General features: G+C 40.6%; 1 protein-coding gene across 1 annotated transcript; it reads left to right on the top strand.

Annotated features, from left to right (window-relative positions):
- Positions 1-8,855: 8,855 nt before the first annotated feature.
- SAP18 (Sin3A associated protein 18) lies at positions 8,856-14,277 on the top strand. Its single transcript, XM_045567669.1, has 4 exons — positions 8,856-9,018; positions 9,217-9,326; positions 13,651-13,773; positions 14,043-14,277. Exons 1-4 carry the CDS (start codon positions 8,890-8,892, stop codon positions 14,197-14,199), a joined length of 519 nt encoding a protein of 172 aa, XP_045423625.1. The 5' UTR covers positions 8,856-8,889; the 3' UTR covers positions 14,200-14,277.
- Positions 14,278-21,893: the final 7,616 nt, after the last annotated feature.

Below are 21,893 nucleotides of genomic sequence, written 5' to 3'. Positions count from 1 at the left end.
TCGTTTGCTTTTTCTCTCTTTTCCTTTCTCAGGGCTTAGAGTTGTGAAAGAAATTGATTAAAATAAATATTCTTCTGAACTTGAACCTGGTTGCCAAGAATGTGAGTGAGTCACACCCCAGGGCGGAAGACGCCCAGCTGTGACAAACGTGCTTCCTCACCCGCGAGTCCTTGGACTTCCTTTAACAGAACAGGGCACCTCTGCAACAGGTAAGCAAATGCTTCTGTTTTGAATAAGCTATGTCTTAATTCTACAATATCCAATGTTTTTAAATACAGCTTTGTCATAACGTTTAGTCTTAGAACAAGAAAATGTTAAGACCATCAGTGTATTATTTGTGCTATGGATATGAATGAAGCACCCATAGCTATTTTCTTTCTTCTTCAGTTCATTGTCTGCAAGTGGAAAAATGATTCAAGTGGTCAGTGAAGAAGGCCCGGCCCAGTGCAGCTGTAGTTCAGTTATGCTTAAAACGCCCCAGGGGCACCTATGGGCACAGACACCTAAAGTTTGGCAGCTCAGTGTCACAGACTCTTCTTCCTTTACCCAAGGAAGGCTGTCGGGAGAGTTGGGGGCACTGCCTTGAGCCCCAGTGTGGGCTGCAGGTGGGCTGGGGACAACATGCTGGAGTTCATGCTGGTGGCAGCAGCCACGCCCCTCAGCCCTGCTTCTGGGAGACGATTCTGCCTGTTCTGCCGAATGCCCACCCTCACCGGGTGATTGCTTTTTCCAAGCCTGATTCAACCAGGCTTCTTTACGCAGTTCTTTAAGCGGTTCTGTGAGCTTTTCGACTTCCTTCCCATCAATTCTTCTTAAAATGGCTAGAATCTTCCCTTGTTTGCAGTAAGAATCCCAACCACCATAGCACCTATTCTAATTAAAATAAAATTCAGGCTCCTGACATGGTCTCTGACAGGTGACCTGGCCCTGCCTACCTGTCTGGCCTCACCTGATTCCTTTCTCTCCCTTGTCCTAGCTGCTCCTCCCCTCCTTCCTTCCATTCTCCCTGCACTCACCATGGGCTATCCCTGCCCTGCCCAGAGCTCGCCTTGCGCCTGCAGCTCCATTGCCCAGATCTCCCCTGGCCGCCCTCTTCTCAGGCAGCACTGCTCAGAGCACGTGCCCGATTGCTTTCCCATAGCAAGTCCCATGATTTGAAATTGCACATAAATACTACACACACGTGTATATACAGGTATATGTGTGCTGTGTCTTTGTTGTTTCTTTGTCTCTCCTATTCGAATGTCCCTGTCCAGTCCATGAGGGCAGGGAATTTGACCTTTTCTTCACCCGCTGTAAGCACAGTACCTACAATAGTGCTAGGCGTGTCATGTAGTAGGTGCTCAGAAAACATTTGTTTAGAAAAGTGAATTGGTTTACTGTGTCACTACTTTTGACCTGCACAATAGCCTTGTGAGGTAGATGTGTACCTTTTGTTATCCTTTCCATTCTTCAGGGAGGACATGAGACTTACCTACAGCCAGCAACTAAAGGGGGGAAGGGCCAGGCTCAAATTAGTTTCTAGTTCATCATTTTTTAATATCCTTATGGAAAGAAATCTGATATTCTTTCTGTCATACCACAAACTACATCTTCTAGACATTTTTTTTTAAAAAGTAAAAGATCTTGCTTTTTCCTTCAAAGTGAAAACTTAGCGAAATAACTAAGCTCCAAATCCACTAATCACATTGTCTATATAAACAATGCACACCGTAGGAAGCACACGTTTTGGGACCTGCCCATTCATTAGATAAAAATGATGACATACATATGGAAAGAAGTGAATGGATTTGGAAATGAGTGGCAGGATCAGGTGGCTTGCATGTTGGATACAGAGAGACAGAGAGAGGGGCATCTAGGCCACTCCCTGTGTCTGCTTGTTCCTTTACGGTAATTTGGGACTTTGCTATGACTCACTGGTTGGCCTACTCCTGTTTTTGTTTGTTTTTGATTTTTTATGAAAGAAATACTTTGTAGAGACCATCAAAACTCTCAACTCTGCCTTTCTGCTCCTAGTATTTGCAATGTAGGTGAGATCTCACATTGAATGCTCAACTGCAAAAGCAGATAAATGGAAGTTTCATATTAAAGCAAGAGAATATTAGTCTGATAATCTCAGATTTTTAATGGTGGTACTAGTATTGATCTTATTTTAAATTATGTTGTTTAATAAAATGCAGATACTGGCATTTTGATTATATGGGAGAGAAAATAAATTTGAGATATTTATAAAATTGTAAAACTACATATGAATCACAGTAAACATACTTATTTTCCTATTGTACTGTAATCTGAAGACCAAAAATGGAATTATGCTAAGTACTGGAGTTAATTTCACAATTATTTAATGAATTTAATGAAATTCACAATATACATTGTACTTCACATAAAATTTAGTACAGAAATTCGATTCAGCAAATGAATACAGGTGAATAATCTGAATTATTTTTATGATTTCTTACCCCTCATTAAATTGAAACTGCTGGTAAAGGTATAAAAAGGGCAGTTTCTATTTCAGTATGTTTTATAATCTTTATAAAAAATTTGACATTTCTTAAGTATTTTGCCCACTGCCTAAAGAATTACAAGGAATCATTCTTTTACAACTTATAATTTCTCATTTGTTAGAAGGAATTTTTTCTATTTTACTGTCATATATAATAATTGTATGTATTTACGGGCTACAGACTGATATTTCAATACATATACATATGTGTAATCATCAAACTAGGATAGTTAGCATATGCATCACCTCGAACATTTATCATTTCTTTGTGTTGTGGACACTCAAAATCCTCTCTTCTAGCTTTTTGAAAATAGACACTAAATTGTTAACCATATTCACCCTACAGAGTTACTAAGGGTACATAATATAATCATCAAAACTATGTAATTCAATGCTAAAAATGAGGGGGGAAATGGTACTAAGTCAGCAGAATTTTCCTGTTATAAAATAATTTTATTAGTCTATAGAGTACCTAAAAATATTTGCAACTCTCAAGCAGATGTATTTTTATAGAACAATGACAATCCATGTTAATGAATTCCAGTTTCAAATTCTTCCAACAATTCTTAATTTTATAATTTTGGAATTCTTGGTTTGTTGGGAAACTGGAAAACTGGGAAAAGGAAATCACGCAGAAATTTAGTGTGTTTGACCACATGATTTTAATGTATAATACTTTATCTGCCTTTAATGAACTTTTTTTCTTCAACTGAATAAACATGCTCTAAGTATTTTGCAATGATTGACGGTTAGGAGATCTTTATTTCAACATGCATGATATGGAACTGGTGAAGGTTTATAAGTAATTATGACAGCAATGCTATTTTTTGCATGAAGATTTCATGGAATCAGTTATTCTTGGGAATTAGAGGAAATTAGCCTCTTAATTTGACCCTCTTACCGTATTTCAAAAGGAGATAGAATCTATATGATGATAGTGATTATAATGGTTCACATTTGTTGATTGCTTAGTATACAGCAGACACAGTGCCAACTATGTTAGATGTATTAATGTCTCAAAATAGAAATATTAGGACTATTCTATTATTTTTATTATATCTTTATTAATATATTACTATTCCTAATTTACAGATAAAGAATCTATAACTCTGAGTAGTTCAGTGACTCAAAATTAGCCAGAAAGCAACTGAGCTGAAATTTAAACTTAAGTTCTGTCTGACTTCAAAGTCTAAGCTTTTAAACATTGATTAAACTTCTGTAGTTGCCCTCTACAACTTGCTTCTGATAAATATGTTGTTGACACTCTGCAGTCTCTTGAGGAAATGGATGTCTTGTTTAAAAACCATTTTCAATCTAATCATTCCATTGCTTAAAATGAACTCTCATTCTGTTCCATCAGCTTAAAATACACTGTAAATGAGAAGGCTCTCAAACAACCTGAGAAGCTGGTTAAAAAGTGGGTTTCCAAATCCTATACCTCATGGTCTATTTTAGTGGGAGCAGCCTAGTAATGTATCCAACTGTTCATCTATATCATTCAATAGACACTGAGCACTATGTGCTAGGCTCTGTGGACTGTGCTAGGAGCTGAGGATGCAGAAGGCAGGCAGAACCTCTGCCCTGGGGGAGCTTACATTCTAGAAAGAGAGACTGACAAAAAGTCAGATAAATCAGAAAGGAGACATGCTATGAGAAACTGGCGACTGATGAATGGAGGAGGGAGGGAGGAAGCGCTCTACCCTACAGCAGCTGAGAACAGCCTTCTGAGATGACTTTAATCATAAAGTGAATGAGAACTGAGGATGGGGCAAGGGTGGGGGAAGACTGTTTCGGGCAGAGAAAGCAGCAAGTGTGAATGTCCTGCGATGGCAGGGAAGGCCCCTGTGGCTGTGGAGCAGTGAATTAGGAGGATAGAAGGAGAGCAGGGCCGAGGGGTCAGCAGAGCCTTAGTACAAAAGTTGGTTTTCATTCTAAATTGCAACGGGATGCTTTTAAGGTTTTTAATCAGGGAACTGGGCCTTTAAAAACATTCTATCTTCAGCCTGAGCAAGAGTGAGACCTTGTCTCTACAAAAAATAGAAAATAGCTGGGCATGGTGGCACACGGCTGTAGTCCCTGCTACTTGGGAGGCTGAGGCAGGAGGATGACTTGAGCCCAAGAGTTTGAGGTTGCTGTGAGCTATGATGATGCCACTGCACTCTAGACTGGGTGACAGAGCTAGACCCTGTCTCAAAAAAAAATAATAAAAAATAAAATGCTGGGACAAGTGAGAGGGAGTAGAAAGAGTGGAGAAAGTTTGATGACGTCTTGAGATTTCAGATATTCACTTTTTTAATTTTTAAAATTGTGATAAATGTATATAAAATTTATGATATAGTATTACACCATTTTTAGGTGTACAATTCAGTAGCATTAACTATATTCACAATGTTGTGCAACCATTGCCAGGATCCATATCCACAATTTTTCATCATCTCAAACAGAAACTCTGTACCCATTATGCAATAACTTCCCATTCCCCTCTTCCCCACCAGCCCCTGGTAACCTCTATTCCACTTTCTTTCTTTGTGAATTTGCCTATTCTATGTGCCTCATATAAGTGAAATTGTACAATATTTGTTCTGTTGTGTCTAGCTTATGTCACTTACCACAGTGTTTTCAAGGTTCATCATCTATGTTGTAACATGTATCAGAATGTTTCCTTTTTAAGATTAATATTCCATTGTATGTATATCTTTTCATCTGTTTATGAACATTTGGATTGTTTCTATCTTTTGGCTATTGTAAATAATGCTGCTATGAACACTGGTGTAGAAGTATTTGAGTCCCTGCTTTCAATTCTTTCAGGTATATACCTAGAAGTGTGATATTAGCCTGTATAAATTCTAAAGAAAAAGAGAAAATATGCATACATTTAAATATTGTAATTTCTCGACCAGTTCAGACCTGGTCCTACAAGATGGAATGAGGGCTGCTAAAAGACTACCCTAACTAACCTAAAATATAGCTGCAGTTCTACCACCTCAAGTTGTTACAAAATTCCATTTTGATGAAAGCTATCTAAACCTCCCCAACATTGCCTATAAAAGTTGGAAGGGTCTTCATCATCACAGTTTCAATGTTTTCCCTTTAACGGATTGATTAGAGTGCCCTCATGTGTCTGCATTTTTACATCATGGAGGTTTTGAAAAAGATTTAATACTAGAAACACAGAATGGGGAGAAAATTTAAATACCATCTTTTTTAAAAAATTGAACATTGCCTGCATGCCAGAACCCATCCTAAGCACAATTTTAAAAATAAATTTTTTTATCAATGCTGTCTGTAGAAACTAAAAAAAATTTTAAACAATAATCTAGCCGCACATGGTGGCTCACACCTGTAATCCTAGCACTTTGGGAAGCCAAGGTGGGAGGTTTGCTTGAGGCCCAGAGTTCAAGAACAACCTGAGCAACATAGAAAGATCCCATCTCTACAAAAAATACAACAATTAGCCGGGTGTAGTGGACACCTGTAGTCCCAGCCCCTCCAAGGTTGAGACAGGAGATCGCTTGAGCCCAGGAGGGTGTAGTGAGCCATAATGATGCCACTAAATCTGTAGCTGGGCAACAGAGTGATTCCCTGTCTCAAAAAGGAAAACAATCCCAAAAACAAAACAGAAAAACAATAATCTAAACACAGAAAGTGTCTAAAATGTATAGCTACAATTTAAATAAAAAACCACACCCCTCCTAGTGAGAAAGAGTTCCGCTGTCTTAGAAGCCCAGGATGCCCTTTGTAAATTGCATCACCTGAGCTTACCCTCAGGGAATAACACTATCTTGAATTTAGTGTTAATCATCCCCTTTGCTTCTCTTATGGTTTTACCATTCATATTTGTTTTCTTAAACAATGTTTTTGGGGAGTTTTCCTGTTTTTTGAGCATTGTATACATTGAATACTATTGTATGAATTTTTCTGTGACTTGCTTTTTCTACCTTTTAAGAAAGCATATTGATTCGTTTACTTTCAAATCTTTATGATATTCCATTTTATGAGTATTCTCTTGGTAGACCATTGGATTGAGTCTATTACAAATAAAGATGTTAGAACATTATTCAAAACGTCACTTTGTGCTTATGTTCCACAGTTTTTCTGGAGTATATACAAGGGATAGAATAGCTGAGTCTTAAGGTGTGCACACAGCCAATCTTTACAGGTAATGCCACTTAACTTTCCAAAGTGGATGAGAGCAGTCTATAAGAATTCCCTTTTCTAGCACTCTGGGAGGCCAAGGTGTGAGGACTGCTTCAGGTGAGAAGTTCAAGACCAGCCTGAGCAACAGCGAGACTCCATCTCTACCAAAAACAGAAAAAATTAGCCAGGCATGGTGGTGCACCCCTTTAATTCTAGCTACTCGCGAGGCTGAGGCAGGAGGATTGCTTGAGCCCAAGAGTTGGAGGTTCCCGTGAGCTAGGCTGACGCACAGCACTCCAGCCCCAACAAGAGAGTGAGACTCTGTCTCAAATAAAAAAAAAAGAATTCTCTTTTATCCATATCCTTGCCAGCACATGGTTGTCAGACTTCTACATTTTGGCCAGTGTGGCAGAGTGAAATGTCATCTCATTGCGTTTAAATTTGCATTTGTATAACTATTCAAGAAGTTGGGCATCTTTTTGTATGTTTACACTTATTTGTGTTTAGTCTTCTATGAAACGTTTGTCCATGCTTTTTATCCATTTTTCTGTTGGACTGTTTGTCTATTTTAAAAAATAGCAACATACAGCATTACCATGGAACATAAATGTTCTCTTTAAAGAGTAATTTAATTCAAGCAACAACGTAACCACGACTTACATTAAAAAAAGAATGTTGCCTTGTGCTCCAGGAGCACTCCACTTGCCCCTCCCTCATCACAATCCCCTTCTATCCTCAGGGGTAACTACCATTTTGACTTTGTGGTAATTATAATTACTTCTTGTCTTTCTCTATAATTATTTCACCTGGGAATCTTCCTGAACAATATATTTGTCTGCTTTTAAATGTTATCCAAATGGATTCACACAGTATATATTCTTTTGTCTTTGGCTCCTTATACCATGTGAGATTCACGTTGTTTCACGTGGCTGTAGCTGGTAAATTTTTGTTGCTTTATAGTATTTCATTGTTGTTGCTGTATAGTATACCACACTTCATTGAACCATTGTATTGTAGGTGGGCACTTGGGCTGTTTCCAGTTTTATGTTCTTATGAACAATATTGCCAAGAACATCCTTGTAATGTCTCTGGATACACTTAAGCAAGATTTTCTCTAGGGTATGTACGCCGGGGAATGAAACTGTTAGACCCAAAGTATACATATCTTCAACTGTACTAATAATCCCCAACCACTGTGCAAAGTGGGCGTGCCAGTTTACACTCTCACCAGCAGTGTGAGAATTCCCATTAGTCTACCAACAGTTGCTACTGTCAGTTTCTAATTTTCGCCACTCTAGTGGGTGTAGTTTAAAACCAATCAATTAAAACCAATTACTGTGGTTTTAATGCACCTCTGATTAATAATGAGCCTGACCACCTTATGTTTATTGGCCACTTGGATGTCTTCATTTAAACACCTGTGAAAAGAAGGAAAAAAGCACAACAAAAATAAATAAAACACCTGCTCGGTTAATTTACCCATTTTTCGATTGTGTTGTCTTTTTCAGTTCTTATATATTCTGGATCCTAGCTTTTGTCAATCATACGGGTCACAACTATCTTCTCCCACTCTCTGGCTTGTATTTTTCTCTTTTTAGGATGTATTTTGAAGGCCAGATTCTTTTTTTTTTTTTTTTCCAGGTTTGATCTAATCAAATGTACCAACCGTTTCTGGGTAGTGCTTTTTTCATCATCTATTCCTACCCACAGGCCATGAAGATATTCAAGCACGTTATTTCCCAAACGTTCCCGGTTAGCCGCTCACATCGAACTCGCGCAGGCACCCGCACCGCGTCGCGCGGCCGCAGACGCGCATCCCCACCACGCCGCCGTCCCCCGCTCCCCTCGGGCTGCCGTTCCTCCCTCAGAACGAAAGGATCGATACTTTGCTAATAAAGGAATGTCTTTTGCTTACCATGTGTAACGTTCTTAAGTGTTTTGTGTTCAATAAGGTTTTCATCACTACGTGTGAAAACGCCACTTTAAGCTTCTTTCGCCTGTGAACATTTAAAGTTTAAAAACGCCTCGCCAGCCCACGGCGGGGCGACGGACCACAGCCGCTCCCCTCAGAAGCTCCGCCCCGCGGACGCCGGCGCCCGCCTTTTCCTCAAGGACGCAACGCGCACGCGCGCCCGGCCCGGTCTCACACGCCACACTGCGAAGTGCGCCTGCGCTGGGAAACGCCCCGCCCTGCCCCTGGCTTGCTATAAAGCCGCTAGCTTCTCCTCGCGAGAGACTTCGTGCTCATGCTCGCTGCGGGGGTCGGAGGTCAGGGAGAGCGTCTCGCGGGCCATAGGAGGAAGATGGCGGTAGAATCGCGCGTCACCCAGGAGGAAATTAAGAAGGAGCCGGAGAAGCCGATCGACCGCGAGAAGGTGAGGAGCCCGGTACTGTGGGGTCCAGGAAGAGGTTGGGGTGGGCCCAGCAGGACGGAGGGGTGCGGCCTGTGCGCGGGAGGAGACGGTATTTTTGGTCCCTGAGCGGCTCCGAGGCCGCGACGCCTCGCAAAAGGAAGAGAGCGCCTGGCTAGCAGCCGCCGCCTTCAACTCCTGTCCTTTTCCTGTCGCCCCCAGACCTGCCCGTTGCTGCTCCGGGTCTTCACCACTAATAACGGCCGCCACCACCGAATGGACGAGTTCTCCCGCGGGAACGTACCATCCAGCGAGCTGCAGATCTACACTTGGTTAGCGGGCGGGGGCGGTGTCAGGGACCTCGTTCGGGGGGAACCTGGAGGGTCAGTTTCGCCTTTGCTAGTGAGGAGTTATTCTCCTTGATTTCAATTTCACTCTTCCACTTGGGGCATTGGGGTGCAGTTCTCAGAAAGTTAGAGGTTTTTGCTGTTAGGTAAAACGGGATCTGTCCATCTGCAACGCTTTTATAATTAATGTTGAAATTTTTGGGTTGTTGATGACTGACAGACCCAAGATTGCCATTATGGCTTCCTGGTACGAAAATGCTATGTAGATCATTAAAATGCAGTAGCCGCCCTTAAGGGACTCATAGTCCAATAAGTGGTACTAGGATAACATGGTAAAGGGAAGTGATGCTGTTGAGTGGTATTGTTATTTTCAAAGAGCCTTTCTACTTAATATTAAGCCTTAGGTGCCATAGCACCAAAAATAAATCACCACCAAAAACCAAATGATTTCTGCTCTAGAGGTTAATGGAAAAGCTTTTGGTGTGTGTTTAGTGAAAACTGGTTCCTGAGTGTTTATTTCTTGTTATGTGTACCCGCTTTTCCTTCAAGTCTGACTAGGACAGGTGCATACTGTTAACTTGTCGTTAGCGCTGCTTGTAACTCCTTGGATTGACACCTTAATGGCTTTTTTAGTAGCAGTAAAAGGTGTGTAATTTAAAAATATTTTTATTGCGATGAAATATATTAATATATACCATAAAATTTGTCATTTTTACCATTTTTAAGTGTACAGTTTGATGGCATTAGTAACCTTCACAATGTTGTGCAGCCACTGTATTTCTAAAACTTTTTCATCCCCTTCCTCCCAACAGAAACCTTGTACCCTTTTGTTTTTCCTTTTTCTCAAGACAGGGTCTCGCTCTGTTGCCCAGTGGCATCATCATAGCTCACTTCAAACTCCTGAGCTAGAGTGACCCATAGGGCAGGCTCTCGGGAAGGCTGGAACTCTTGAGCATGAACATGGGCTTAAGAAGTTGTCCACAGCCAAAATTTCTTCGGGGAAGCTTCAGGTCTGCTCTTAACACATTAACTGCCATGTGAGTTGTGTTTAACTCCTCTAGTTTTGAGCCCGGGACCTTGTGAAGCATATGTAACTCACACCCTTGGGAGCCTTGAGAACTATTTTTCAAGTTGCGTATAACTCATGCACAGAAAACAATTTAAAAAAACAAATTTTTCATTAAATTAGAATGGATCATTTTGTTTTCAAAGGCTTTATTCTATTTTCATAATAAACACCGTGGCCCCAAGGAAAAAAAATTTTTTCTAGTGTGGCAGTCAGTGTGTTAAGGCCTTTCAACAAGTGGAATGAGGCCCACCCAGATTATGTAGGAGAGTCTCCCTAATTTAAAGTCAACTGGTAATAGACTTTAATCACATCTACAAAATATCTCATAGCAACACCTGCATTAGTATTTGGTTCAGTAATTGGGGACTGTAGCTTTGCCAAGTTGACACGTAGTAATACTGAACCTCACAGTCACCCAGCAAAGACTTCAGCCCTGAGGAAGCGCCGCCTTGCATTCTCAAGCTGCATCCTCAGGTTTCAGACTAATGGTCAGAAAGCAGTGCTTGGCGCTCTGGCTGTTGGTCTGGGAAGACAGTCCTTAGAAGGTGGGAAGCTTGCGGAGCATTCACACTGTTGGAACTGATGAAAGGTGTTAAACGAATTCTCCAGGTTCTTGTGAGCAAGGTGACAATATGGAAAATGTTTTTAGAAAGGAAAAAGTCCTTTCTGGTGTATATCATAAGTACATTGTGTATCAGAGTATAGATTGAGCATCCCAACTCCAAAATCTGAAGTGCTCCAAAATTTGAAACTTTCAGTGCTGACATGACACCAGAAGTGGAAATTTCCACACATAGATACTTAACATAAACTTTGTTTCATACACAAAATTATTTAAAATATTTTATGAAGTTACCTTCCAGCTGTGTGTATAAGTATATACGAAACATGAGTGAATTTAGCGTTCAGATATGGGTCCCATCCCCAAGATGCCTCATTATGTGTATGCAAATATTGCAAAATCTGAAAAATCCTAAACACTCTGGTCCCAGGCATTTCTGATAAGGGATACTCAACCTGTGATTGATACAAAATAATTAACGTAAGAATATTGGGTAAAAAAAAATGACCTCCAAAACAGATAAAATCAGTCTGACCTCAGGTTTATGCCATCGTTGGAGTTCAGTGGGGACAAATATAAAACAACTGTTCTATGTTGCAGAGTAGAATATGAACTCTGACAAAGTAAAAATAAGCTACAAAATTATCTAGGAGGAAGGGTAACAATGTAAGTCTTTATCTGAAGTTTTACAGTTTCTTCAATTTGACTTTAGTGTTTTTCTTCTCAAAATAAAATTTAATTTTTATTAAGATACATATTATAGGCCAGGCGAGGTGGCTCACGCCCGTAATCCTAGCACTCTGGGAGGCCGAGGCGGGTGGATCGCTCGAGGTCAGGAGTTCGAGACCAGCCTGAGGAAGAGTGAGACCCCATCTCTACTAAAAATAGAAAGAAATTATCTGGCCAACTAAAAATATATATAGAAAAAATTAGCTGGGCATGGTGGTGCATGCCTGTAGTCCCAGCTACTCAGGAGGCTGAGGCAGTAGGATCGCTTAAGCCCAGGAATTTGAGGTTGCTGTGAGCTAGGCTAACGCCACAGCACTCTAGCCCGGGCAACAGAGCGAGACTCTGTCTCAAAAAAAAAAAAAAAAAAAGATACGTATTATAGCATGAGTTATGTTTTTGTATTATGATCTCAGCATGTATAATATGCTTGGTATCTGAAGAATTTTTTTCTCTGTATTGTGGATATGCAGAAAAAGATGCCCATGGTAATGTTAACATCACTGGTTATTTCTGATTGGTGAGATTTGGGATATAATTTATTGCTTTCTTGCATATGCATTTTCCCTGCCTCTTTAAATAATGTGCATGTATTGAGTTGGGAAGGGCAGTCATGCCTAGCTGCTCACCCCTGACATGGTACATAGAGTGGCCTTGGGTCTGAAACATTTCCTTGCAAAGAGATAAAGAACCCTCACAGCCTGTGTTGGGAGATCTCTTTGGGAATATCTTTTCCTGTTCTGGACTTGATGTGTACTTTGCTTTGCTTATGTGCATGTGCCATATGGCACCTGCCAACCCTACTGCTGTATCCATTCCCAACGAAGGGGGGCCTTTGCCTGCAGCATGAGAGGAGCCATCTCCCTGTGTTGGCTGTGGGGTGAGAGCTGCTAGCCATGGGGCACCAACACTCTCTACTGAAGGTGATCTTAACTCTGTCTCTTTGTGTGAGCAGTGTTGTTCCAGCCAGTGCCAGAGTAAGTCGTGTCTGTTGTGGTGACTCTGACACCTACAAATCACATGCTGGCTTGACATCCTGGGGTTCTCCTGTTGGTAGACATTGTTAGGCTCTTTGCTGTCCTTACATGGTGGGCCTCCTCAACAGGTGTCACTTGTTTGACATACTGGTTTTGTACAACAACAGAAACTTTTAAAAACTAAGATGGAGATGAGTTGAATGCAACATATACAAAGGATTATAATGAGAGGTTGAAGTAAAGCCATGACACTAGGGATGGAGAAAAAAATAGATCTTCATGTAACAGGATGGAGATGGGATGAATTGAGCAATGCTTATGGTTATGACCTGGGCAGGTAGGTGGGGGATGGTATTTTTGATAGAAATATGAGAGGAAGGACATGTTTTGGGGAGAAGATATTGAGTTCTGTTATGGGAATATTGAGAAAGATTTGGTACAGTAGAAAATAGATGATGTGGTCATCCCAGGTATTTTTATTCAGTGTAATTGAAGCATTGGTTTACTTTGGGTAGGGTGTGGTGGAGATTTGTGAATAGAGTACAGAGCTAAAACTGAATGAGCTCTTTGATGTTTGGTTCCCTACTTGCTGTACGTGTACATGCAGTTCTCCTGCCTCAGCCTCCCAAGTAGCCATGACTATAGGCCGGTGCCACCACACCTGGCTAATTAAAAAAAAATTTTTTTTTGTGGAGATTGGGTCTCACTATGTTGCCCAGGCTGGTGTCAAACTCCTGGGCTCAAGCAGAGCATCTGTCTTTAATTAATCAAAATTTCCCACAGGCTGATACAGGGAGTTTTTGGAGGCAAATAGAATTTTTAGCTGCTTTAATATTAAACCGTAGTGTAAGACCCTGGCGGTTTCTGACAAGTCATAAACAACCCAGATATATTTAATTAACTCACTGAATGTCACTATCCTTGTTATATTATTGCTGATTACTCAAATGTAAATGTCTTTTTTTAAAAATTCAGGATGGATGCAACCTTGAAAGAACTGACTAGTTTAGTAAAAGAAGTCTACCCAGAAGCTAGAAAGAAGGGCACACACTTCAATTTTGCAATCGTTTTTACAGATCTTAAAAGACCTGGCTATCGGTAGGTAACTTCTCACTTTGAATTACTGTAATCTTTTTGTTTTTCTTATGTTTTAACTGACAGAGATAACTGCTTTAATGAATCTCGTTAGTGGAATATGGATTTATATTATCATAATCATAATATCTGATTTAGCTTAATGCAGTACTTACATTTTTGGACTGTGTTATGTAAGATGATGGAAGAAATCTAGTCCCATATTCACTTCATAGTACCAATTAGTTTTCATTGATCTGTGGACCATTAACAGTTGATTTTCTTTCCTGCAGAGTTAAGGAGATTGGCAGCACCATGTCTGGCAGAAAGGGGACTGATGATTCCATGACCCTGCAGTCGCAGAAGTTCCAAATAGGAGATTATTTGGACATAGCGATTACCCCTCCAAATCGAGCACCACCTCCTTCAGGGCGCATGAGACCATATTAAATTCTATTTACTATTTCTTGAATTTATTTTTTAGTCAGTTATGTAAAATAAACTTACGTGTTCTTTTTCCTCCTCTGATTATTGCCATTAAGCCTTTAAATTCTAAACAAATTATAATGCATCTATTTAAGAGTTAGATTTGGATGTGCTATGGTATGAATATTAATAGAAAATCCATGTGTTTCAAGCCCTTCTGTAAACTATGAAGAAAAGTGCTCTTAGCATTCTGTGTAAAACTGTATTGTTAAATACATGTGTGTACTCAGCCTGAGTGTGAAAGTTAATGGAGGCATGGAAACAGGGTTTAATCTCATGTTGGAAGAGAGGGTATGTTTAAGCCCAAAAGGGGCACAGCAAGAAAGCCATGGGATTGTATGAAATCAAGCTGTGACTTTGTCACATAGACTGTTGCATGCAATTAGAAAAAAGGAGCTGTGAGAATGAGGTGATGTGGCAGCAGAGGTGTTTTGGAACAGTGGAGCTGAGCCAAATTGAAGCACCTGTTAGGAGAGATTGGCCTGGCTTGATCAGGTTACTGTGACACAAAAGGTTAGAGAAAAGAACAGGTACCACAGTGAGGGCTTTTCATGGTTTAGAAATGGGGGCAATGGGGCATTTTGAAGGCAGGAACCAGTACAGAGGAAAAAGGATTAGAACACAAGTAAGGATGGAAAGGTTTACCTTGAAGATCTGATGATGGAAGGAGGGATTAAAGACGAATCTTAAGACCAAGAGCGAAGAGCCAGGGATGAGGTCAGATTGAGTGAGTAGGAGATGTTCACATATCCTGCTGTGTGCTGGGGCTGCCGTGCATCCAATCTGAGAGGCAGTGTAGCATAGCAATTAAGACCATGGGGCAAAACAGTTACATCCTGATTGTACCAGTAGCTCTGCAACCTTGGACAAATTACTTGGATCAAGTCTTTATTTTGTAAAATGGAGATAATAGCCCATAGGATTGTGAAGATTAAGTATTTGTAAAGGGCTTAGAGTAGTGCCTAACAGGTAAGAGTAAATACTGGTTAATGGCCATGAAGTGGAGTTCTGTCAAAACTGGAACCCCGTCTTTAATGGGACTACTATACTCTTGTTTTGAAGTTTATAAACCATATGGCAGTGTGTATTGAGCCTAATTACCTTTAGTCTGTTAAAGTAGAGAGTTGAAAATGTATGTCCCAAAATGAAAAAAATGTACTAGCGGTAATAAAATTGCACTAGATTTATCTTGTACATACAAAAGCAGCCATTTAAAATCACATTTCTGGCCGGGCACGGTGGCTCACGCCTGTAATCCTAGCCCTCTGGGAGGCCGAGGCAGGTGGATCGCTCGAGGTCAGGAGTTCGAGACCAGCCTGAGCCGAGACCCTGTCTCTACTAAAAATAGAAATAAAAAAATTATCTGGACAACTAAAAATATATATAGAAAAAATTAGCCGGGCATGGTGGCTCATGCCTGTAGTCCCAGCTACTCGGGAGGCTGAGGCAGAAGGATCGCTTAAGCCCAGGAGTTTGAGGTTGTTGTGAGCTGGAATGACGCCACGGCACTCACTCTAGCCTGGGCAACAAAGTGAGACTGTGTCTCAAAAAAAAGAAAAAAAAAAAAAAAATCACATGTTTCTGTGGAAATGGTGTCCATGTTGCCAAATCAATAACAGAGACCAGACCGGATCTTGAGCCTCTGCTGTGCCATGGTTTACCCCTAACCCTCAAGTGGTTTAATTAATTCAGACTAGATGGATTTGAGTTTTATATGCCATGAACTTAATTTAAACTTAACTTTCTGGAGATAGCCATTATCTTCCTATTTGTGAGGGGGCGGGGGAGGACTATGATTTATTCTGCAGATCGAGGGTGGGAACTTTAATAGAAGACCTGCATAAGCCAGGTTTTCATACAGTGTGAACTCTTAGCAAGGGCTTTCCTGTAATTCCAAGTTATTCTCCCATTAGTTTAAAATAAAGTGGTTTGGCTGGTTTGCCAAATTCACCCTTTGCTTGGTTCCAACATGGAATTTTTCCTTTAAAGATTTCAATCTTCCACCAAAAATATAAAAAATACCTAGTGAATTTATTATTGAATATAATGCTAAGAATCAAAGGACTTGTACTTAGTCCTTGTTTACCTCTGGCTTTGGTAAGTAAGTATGGCTCATAATAACTGAGCTGTTTCCTCAGATATAAAATAGAAATAGTCCCCATGAGAGCATCTTGTTCAGTGCTTTAGTATCTGCCCTGACTGCCTCAATTGCTCATAGTATTTTGGAGTTGACATTTTCCCTTTGGAATATGTGAGTTACAGTATGTGATACTGCCTTTGTCTTTTCAGTGTTCTCGATGTACAAAAACTGGGACAGTTAGACTCTAGTCATCGACTCAGGTAATGTTTCAGATACCAGTTTTATGTGTGTATGCACATTTGAGCATGTGAGCGACAGGTATGAATGGGGGTAGAAAGTTCTATTAATATTAAACTGTTAGGCTAGGTTTAAAATTCTCTAAATTTTCAACTTATTAAATAAAGAGTTGAACTCAGTCTCTCTCTATTTAATCAAATTCCAAACTTGTTTTTGTGAAATTGAGAAGGCAACACTCTAAAACCAAGTTTATAATTATGATTTATATAATTATGCTTAGCTGTGTCAAATGCAGGTGATCCCTGACTTAACAATGGTTTGACTTCTGATTTTTCAACTTTGCAATGGTGCGAAGGCAATATACAGTGTGCTCCTTGACTTATGATGGGGCTACATCCAGATGAATCTGACATAAATCGAAAATATTGTAAGTAGAAAATGGACTTTTGATTTCAGATATTTTTTAGCTAATGATGGGTTTATTCAGACTCATGACCCCATGATAAGGAGCATCTGTACTGTGCTAAGGAACAAGTTTACCATGTATTATCTCATTGAACCTTCACAACTGAGATACAACTGTATAGTTTCCATTTATAAATGAACTTGAGGCCTAAGTTGGTTAAAAGGTCAGCTCAGACAGAGTCCTACTTTAAATAATAGTTCAAAAGTCGGAGGTGGGTCATTGAACTTCAGGAGGGAACCATAGAGGATGAGTTGAAACATACATTTTGAGAAATAGTGTTCTTTCACACTTATTTTCTTTTATCTTCAACTAATTAGTTTGGCTTCCACCCACACTACACTGACGCTGCTCTTGCAGTGACATTATCCCCTACAATTATAAATTTCTGCCAAAATAAAGTAGACCTTTATCCAGTTTTTATACAAACGAAAAATACCTCTATTTTTTTTTTTTTAAATGATGTAGTCAAGGTTTCCACTTTGATAAGAGCAGCCTGATTGTTCTGGTTTGTCTTTTATTGCTTAGATGCAGGTTGCTGTTGCCAATAGCTATAATTTCCTGGAATCTGCAGTGGAACAAGCTTGAAGGAAGTCACATTTATTCTGTTAGAAAGGATTAATCACGACTAGGCAACTGTTCTATGAAGAAAAAATCATGGATTCCTCCCCCACCCCACCCCCAAAATCCCTAGGGGGAATAAGCTAAAACCTAAAAGCAGTTTTAATACTAAACACTAAAAAGTAATTTTAATAAGCAAAAAATCCTTAGCCTGGGAATGCTGTGCATACCTTATTGTGGAAAGGTTGTAATGACATCTACCTCATAAAACTGTTGGGAGGTGTCAATGAAATGGTGCTTAGGGGACAGCCTGATGGACAGTGAATGTTCAATAAATGTCAGCTGATTTTAAAAGAGAAAAAAGACATTTCTAACCCCTTTATGCCTTTGGCTGTTCAGAATTTCCTACCCTACCCAGGCCAGCATGCCGGTCCACCAGCCCAGTTACAACCAACTGGGAAAATTTCACAGGTAGGATTTGGTGAAATTAGAGCAATTTAAGAATTAGGTGAACCTCCTGAGGGATTTTCAAAACCTGTGTAAAATCTAAGGAGAGTAATTATTGGAAACTGGCAGAGAATTTGAAGTATTCCCGATTACTTTAACTCCCCTCACACTTCAATACTTTGGCAGGGAATAAAATATATTAAATGAATGTTTTATATTATTAGGTCATTATGAAATGTCTGACTTCAGATCAAAAGTGTAGTTTATGGTATCTCAAACAAGCAGTACCAAGTATGCACCTAACCTATCAACTGTTTTGCCATCTTAACGGTAGCTTGTTTGTGCCAGCAGCAAAGAAGTCTGGAGAGCGTGTGGTGATGAAATCACAAAAAGCGTTTTCCACACTTGTTGAGAACTCAATATTTTCCCTTGCAAGAAGTGTTGGTGCGAGGTCTGGTGAATATGACAAGAGTTTCCAAGTCCAGCTGCTATAGTTTGAGCAGTGGTGTTTTTGTGACAGGTGGTCTTGCAAGAGGATTGACCTGTCTCTATGGACCAGTTTCAGCTGCTTCATTGCAAGCATCCTCCTCATTTCATCCAACTGGGGGCAGTAGACATCACCTGTAATCGATTGACCAGGTTTCGTGAAACTGTAGTGAATAATACCAGCGCTGGACAACCAAACAGACACCATTAGCTTTTTTTTGATGAATATTCAGTTTTGGACTGTTTTCGCAGTTCATCTTCACCCAACCATTGTGCCAAACACTTGCAATTGTCAAGAATCCATTTTTCATCACGTGTAACAATACGGTGTAGAACTGGTTCACCTTTATGTCGTGACAGCAAAGAAAGGCAAGCTTCATGATGATTTCTCTTCTGATGCTCATTTTATTCATGCAGAGCCCATCTAGCCAGCTTTTTTACCTTGCCCATGTGTTTCAAATGGAACAATATTATTGGAATAGTAACGTCAAACCTGCTAATTCATGCATAGGTTGAGATGGATTCACTTCCACTACAGCTTTCAGCTCATCATTATCCACCTTGGTCTCAGGGCTCATTTTCAATATTAAAATCACCAGAATGGAACTTCTCACACCATCAATGTAATGTGCGTTCATTAGCCACATCCTTCCCGAACACTTCGTTGATATTCTGAGCTCTGCTGCATTGGTTCCACAATGGAACTCATGTTCAAAAATAACATGAATTTTTGATTTATCCATGGTTTCACAAAAATTGCTCTAAAAAAAAGTTTGAAAGATAATCACAAGCCAAAATGTGTGTTTGAAAGAATGAGGATGTTCCTTCACAAAAAACCAACAAAAAAAATTGAAGTGTCAAAGTGATATGTACCAGGTGCCATGGAACTGGCAATACAGAGATCAATCTGCACAGATACAGATACTTCCTCATAAAGTCTTAGTCTAGTGAGGAGGAAAGATGGTAAAAGGTAGAAGTGTCACAAGAAAGGAGGATAAATTGCTACTCAAGAGAATACTATATGGTGGGATGACGAAAGGCTTCCTGGAGATGGCATTTGAGCTTGTCCAACTCCTAAAAGAGGAGTGGGATTTGTACTCCAGATAAAGGGTACAGCACGACAAAGAGGAAATGACAGTGGAGTGCTTCTTATGTACTGACTTTCGGCAGGAGTTCAAGATAAAGAGATGGGAGTGTCAGATACTATGGCAACAACCTAGGTGAGAATCAGGATAGTGGCAGAGGGTAGAGGGGAGGGAATATTCCAGGGATGTTCAGAGACCATCTGGAGGGCACGAAAATCACAAGGCTCAGGCTGCGAAATGGGATGTGAAAGAGGAAAGTAGATCATTAAAGCCTCAATTTCCTCACCTGAAAAATCTTACCTCGATTTAATGAATTAAATAGGTTACAGCTGAGGTAAGTGTAAAGCATCTAGAACCGTGCCTGGTATAGTAAGAGCTCAATTGTTTGACGTCATCACTAATTCAGTCACTGAATACTTTAAATTGCTAGGTACCAGGGTGATGAACAAAGCAAGCAAGGAAACAGGGGCCTTGCCCTCATTGAGCCTGTGGTCCAATGGGGGAAACAGATGAACTAGATAAATGTACACCCAAGTATTTTATTACAGACTGTACCAACTGCTATGAAGGACAAGAATAGGGTGCTGAGAGAGAAGACTTCTTTTAAACTGGGAAGACAGGTAAAGTTTTTGATAAAATGATATTCAATCTGAGACGTGAAGCGTACCAGCCAGGACTCTAAGAGAAAAACTCCAGCTTGTTTAAGCACACGGAGTTTATGGATCATTTAACAGAAAAGTTCAAGGTGGTGCTAGCTGGCGTCAGGCCCAGCTGATCATTGGCCTCAGAGCTGTTGCCTCAGCTGAGAGGGGGGCTCCCTCTCACATAGGCTTCGCTTCCATGGCGGGGCGGTGCGGCCGTCACTCCAGGTGTACTGCTGCAGCTCCAGAAAGGGGGTGCACTGCTCTTCGCCAGCACTTGCCCAAGGTCCCAGAATTGGCTGGGGTCCCACGCCCATCTCTGACCGGTATGGTCAGAAATTGTGATGCTACTTGGTGGAGCCTGGATCTGGCCTGTAAGTTCTTAAGGGCAATAGTATGGGGCGGATAGAAACACCAGGTGTCCACCACTTAAGCATGGGCGGGAGAGCCAGTGAAGCAGAGGCAGAAAGTCGTATTCTAGGCAGAGAGAGCAGGGCGTGCAAGGCCTGGAGGCAGTATGGTGGTGTGCCCAGAACCCACGGTGCAGGAGGGAGAGGCAAGCTGGGGTCAAACTATGCAGGGCCATGTGGACCATATTAAGAATCTTGTGTTTCATTTAAAGAGCAGTGGGAAGACATGCTTGAAAGATCCCAATGTTTGGAGCTTGAGAAGCTGGAAGCATCACAGTTCTAAGGAACAGAAACTAGGATCATAGGAGAAAGATGGTAAGGGTCAGGGAAAGATGAAGTTTGGACAAATGCATTTGAGGGGTCATCACAAAGCAAGTGGAGCCCCTTGCAGGCAATCAGAAATACTCAAGTCTTTATTGCCCATCTTAAAACCTCCTTTTTGCTCCATAACCCCTGCCAGATGCTGCCCCTTCTCTGTCCTCCCTTCTTTAGCAAAACTAGCCAAAAGAGGTGTCTAAAGTGGTTACTTTTACTTCCTCGCTTATTTTCTCTTCAGCCCACTCCAGACTTCTATCACTAGCACTCCACCAAAGCTAATTGGTGTTGTCAATAACACTGACTTTGCCGAATCCATTGGTCAATTCTCAGTCCTCTTTTCACTGGAATTCTCAGCAATATTGACAGAATCATCACTTTCTTTGAAATATTTTTCTTCTTCCTACTCTACTGTCCTTTGCTAGAGTACTCTGCCTGTATACATCCTCCAAATCTGGGGTAAGCCCAGGACTTGGTCCCTGGTACACTTGGATCCACCCCCTCCCTCCAGTCTCTTCCAGTTCTGTGGACTCACACTTATGGTTACACAGTGATATAAATTTTGGAATCATCAGTGTATATAAGGTTGACTTGAGCTTTACTTTGAAAACTAAAACTATCTTGAAAATAATTTATTTTACATTATATTCAAGAAAATTATACTTACTTACAACTACACAGTAATTCCTAGAACAAGGACTAAATTTTGTTTTGGTAACAATTTTCTGACAGGATTAATGGAGCACAATGGACACAATCATAGGCCAGGCACGGTGGCTCATGCCTGTAATCCTAGTACTCTGGGAGGCCAAGGTGGGCAGATCGTTTGAGCTCAGGAGTTCAAGACCAGCCTGAGCAAGAGCGAGACCCCGTCTCTACTAAAAATAGAAAGAAATTAGCCAGACAACTAAAAATATGTAGAAAAAATTAGCT

This window comes from Lemur catta, chromosome 13 (genome assembly GCF_020740605.2).
Source record: "Lemur catta isolate mLemCat1 chromosome 13, mLemCat1.pri, whole genome shotgun sequence".
NCBI classification, from domain to species: Eukaryota; Metazoa; Chordata; class Mammalia; order Primates; family Lemuridae; genus Lemur; species Lemur catta.
The sequence above is the reverse complement of the archived record's forward strand: the minus strand, read 5'-3'. Positions and strand labels throughout refer to the sequence as shown.

Bases quoted from the DNA above. Each gene is read 5' to 3' on its own strand.
- SAP18 (XM_045567669.1), top strand. From the start codon at position 8,890: ATGCTCGCTGCGGGGGTCGGAGGTCAGGGAGAGCGTCTCGCGGGCCAT. The intron at 9,019-9,216 runs GTGAGGAGCCCG...TGTCGCCCCCAG, and splicing joins AGCCGATCGACCGCGAGAAG to ACCTGCCCGTTGCTGCTCCG. The intron at 13,774-14,042 runs GTAGGTAACTTC...TCTTTCCTGCAG, and splicing joins CTTAAAAGACCTGGCTATCG to AGTTAAGGAGATTGGCAGCA.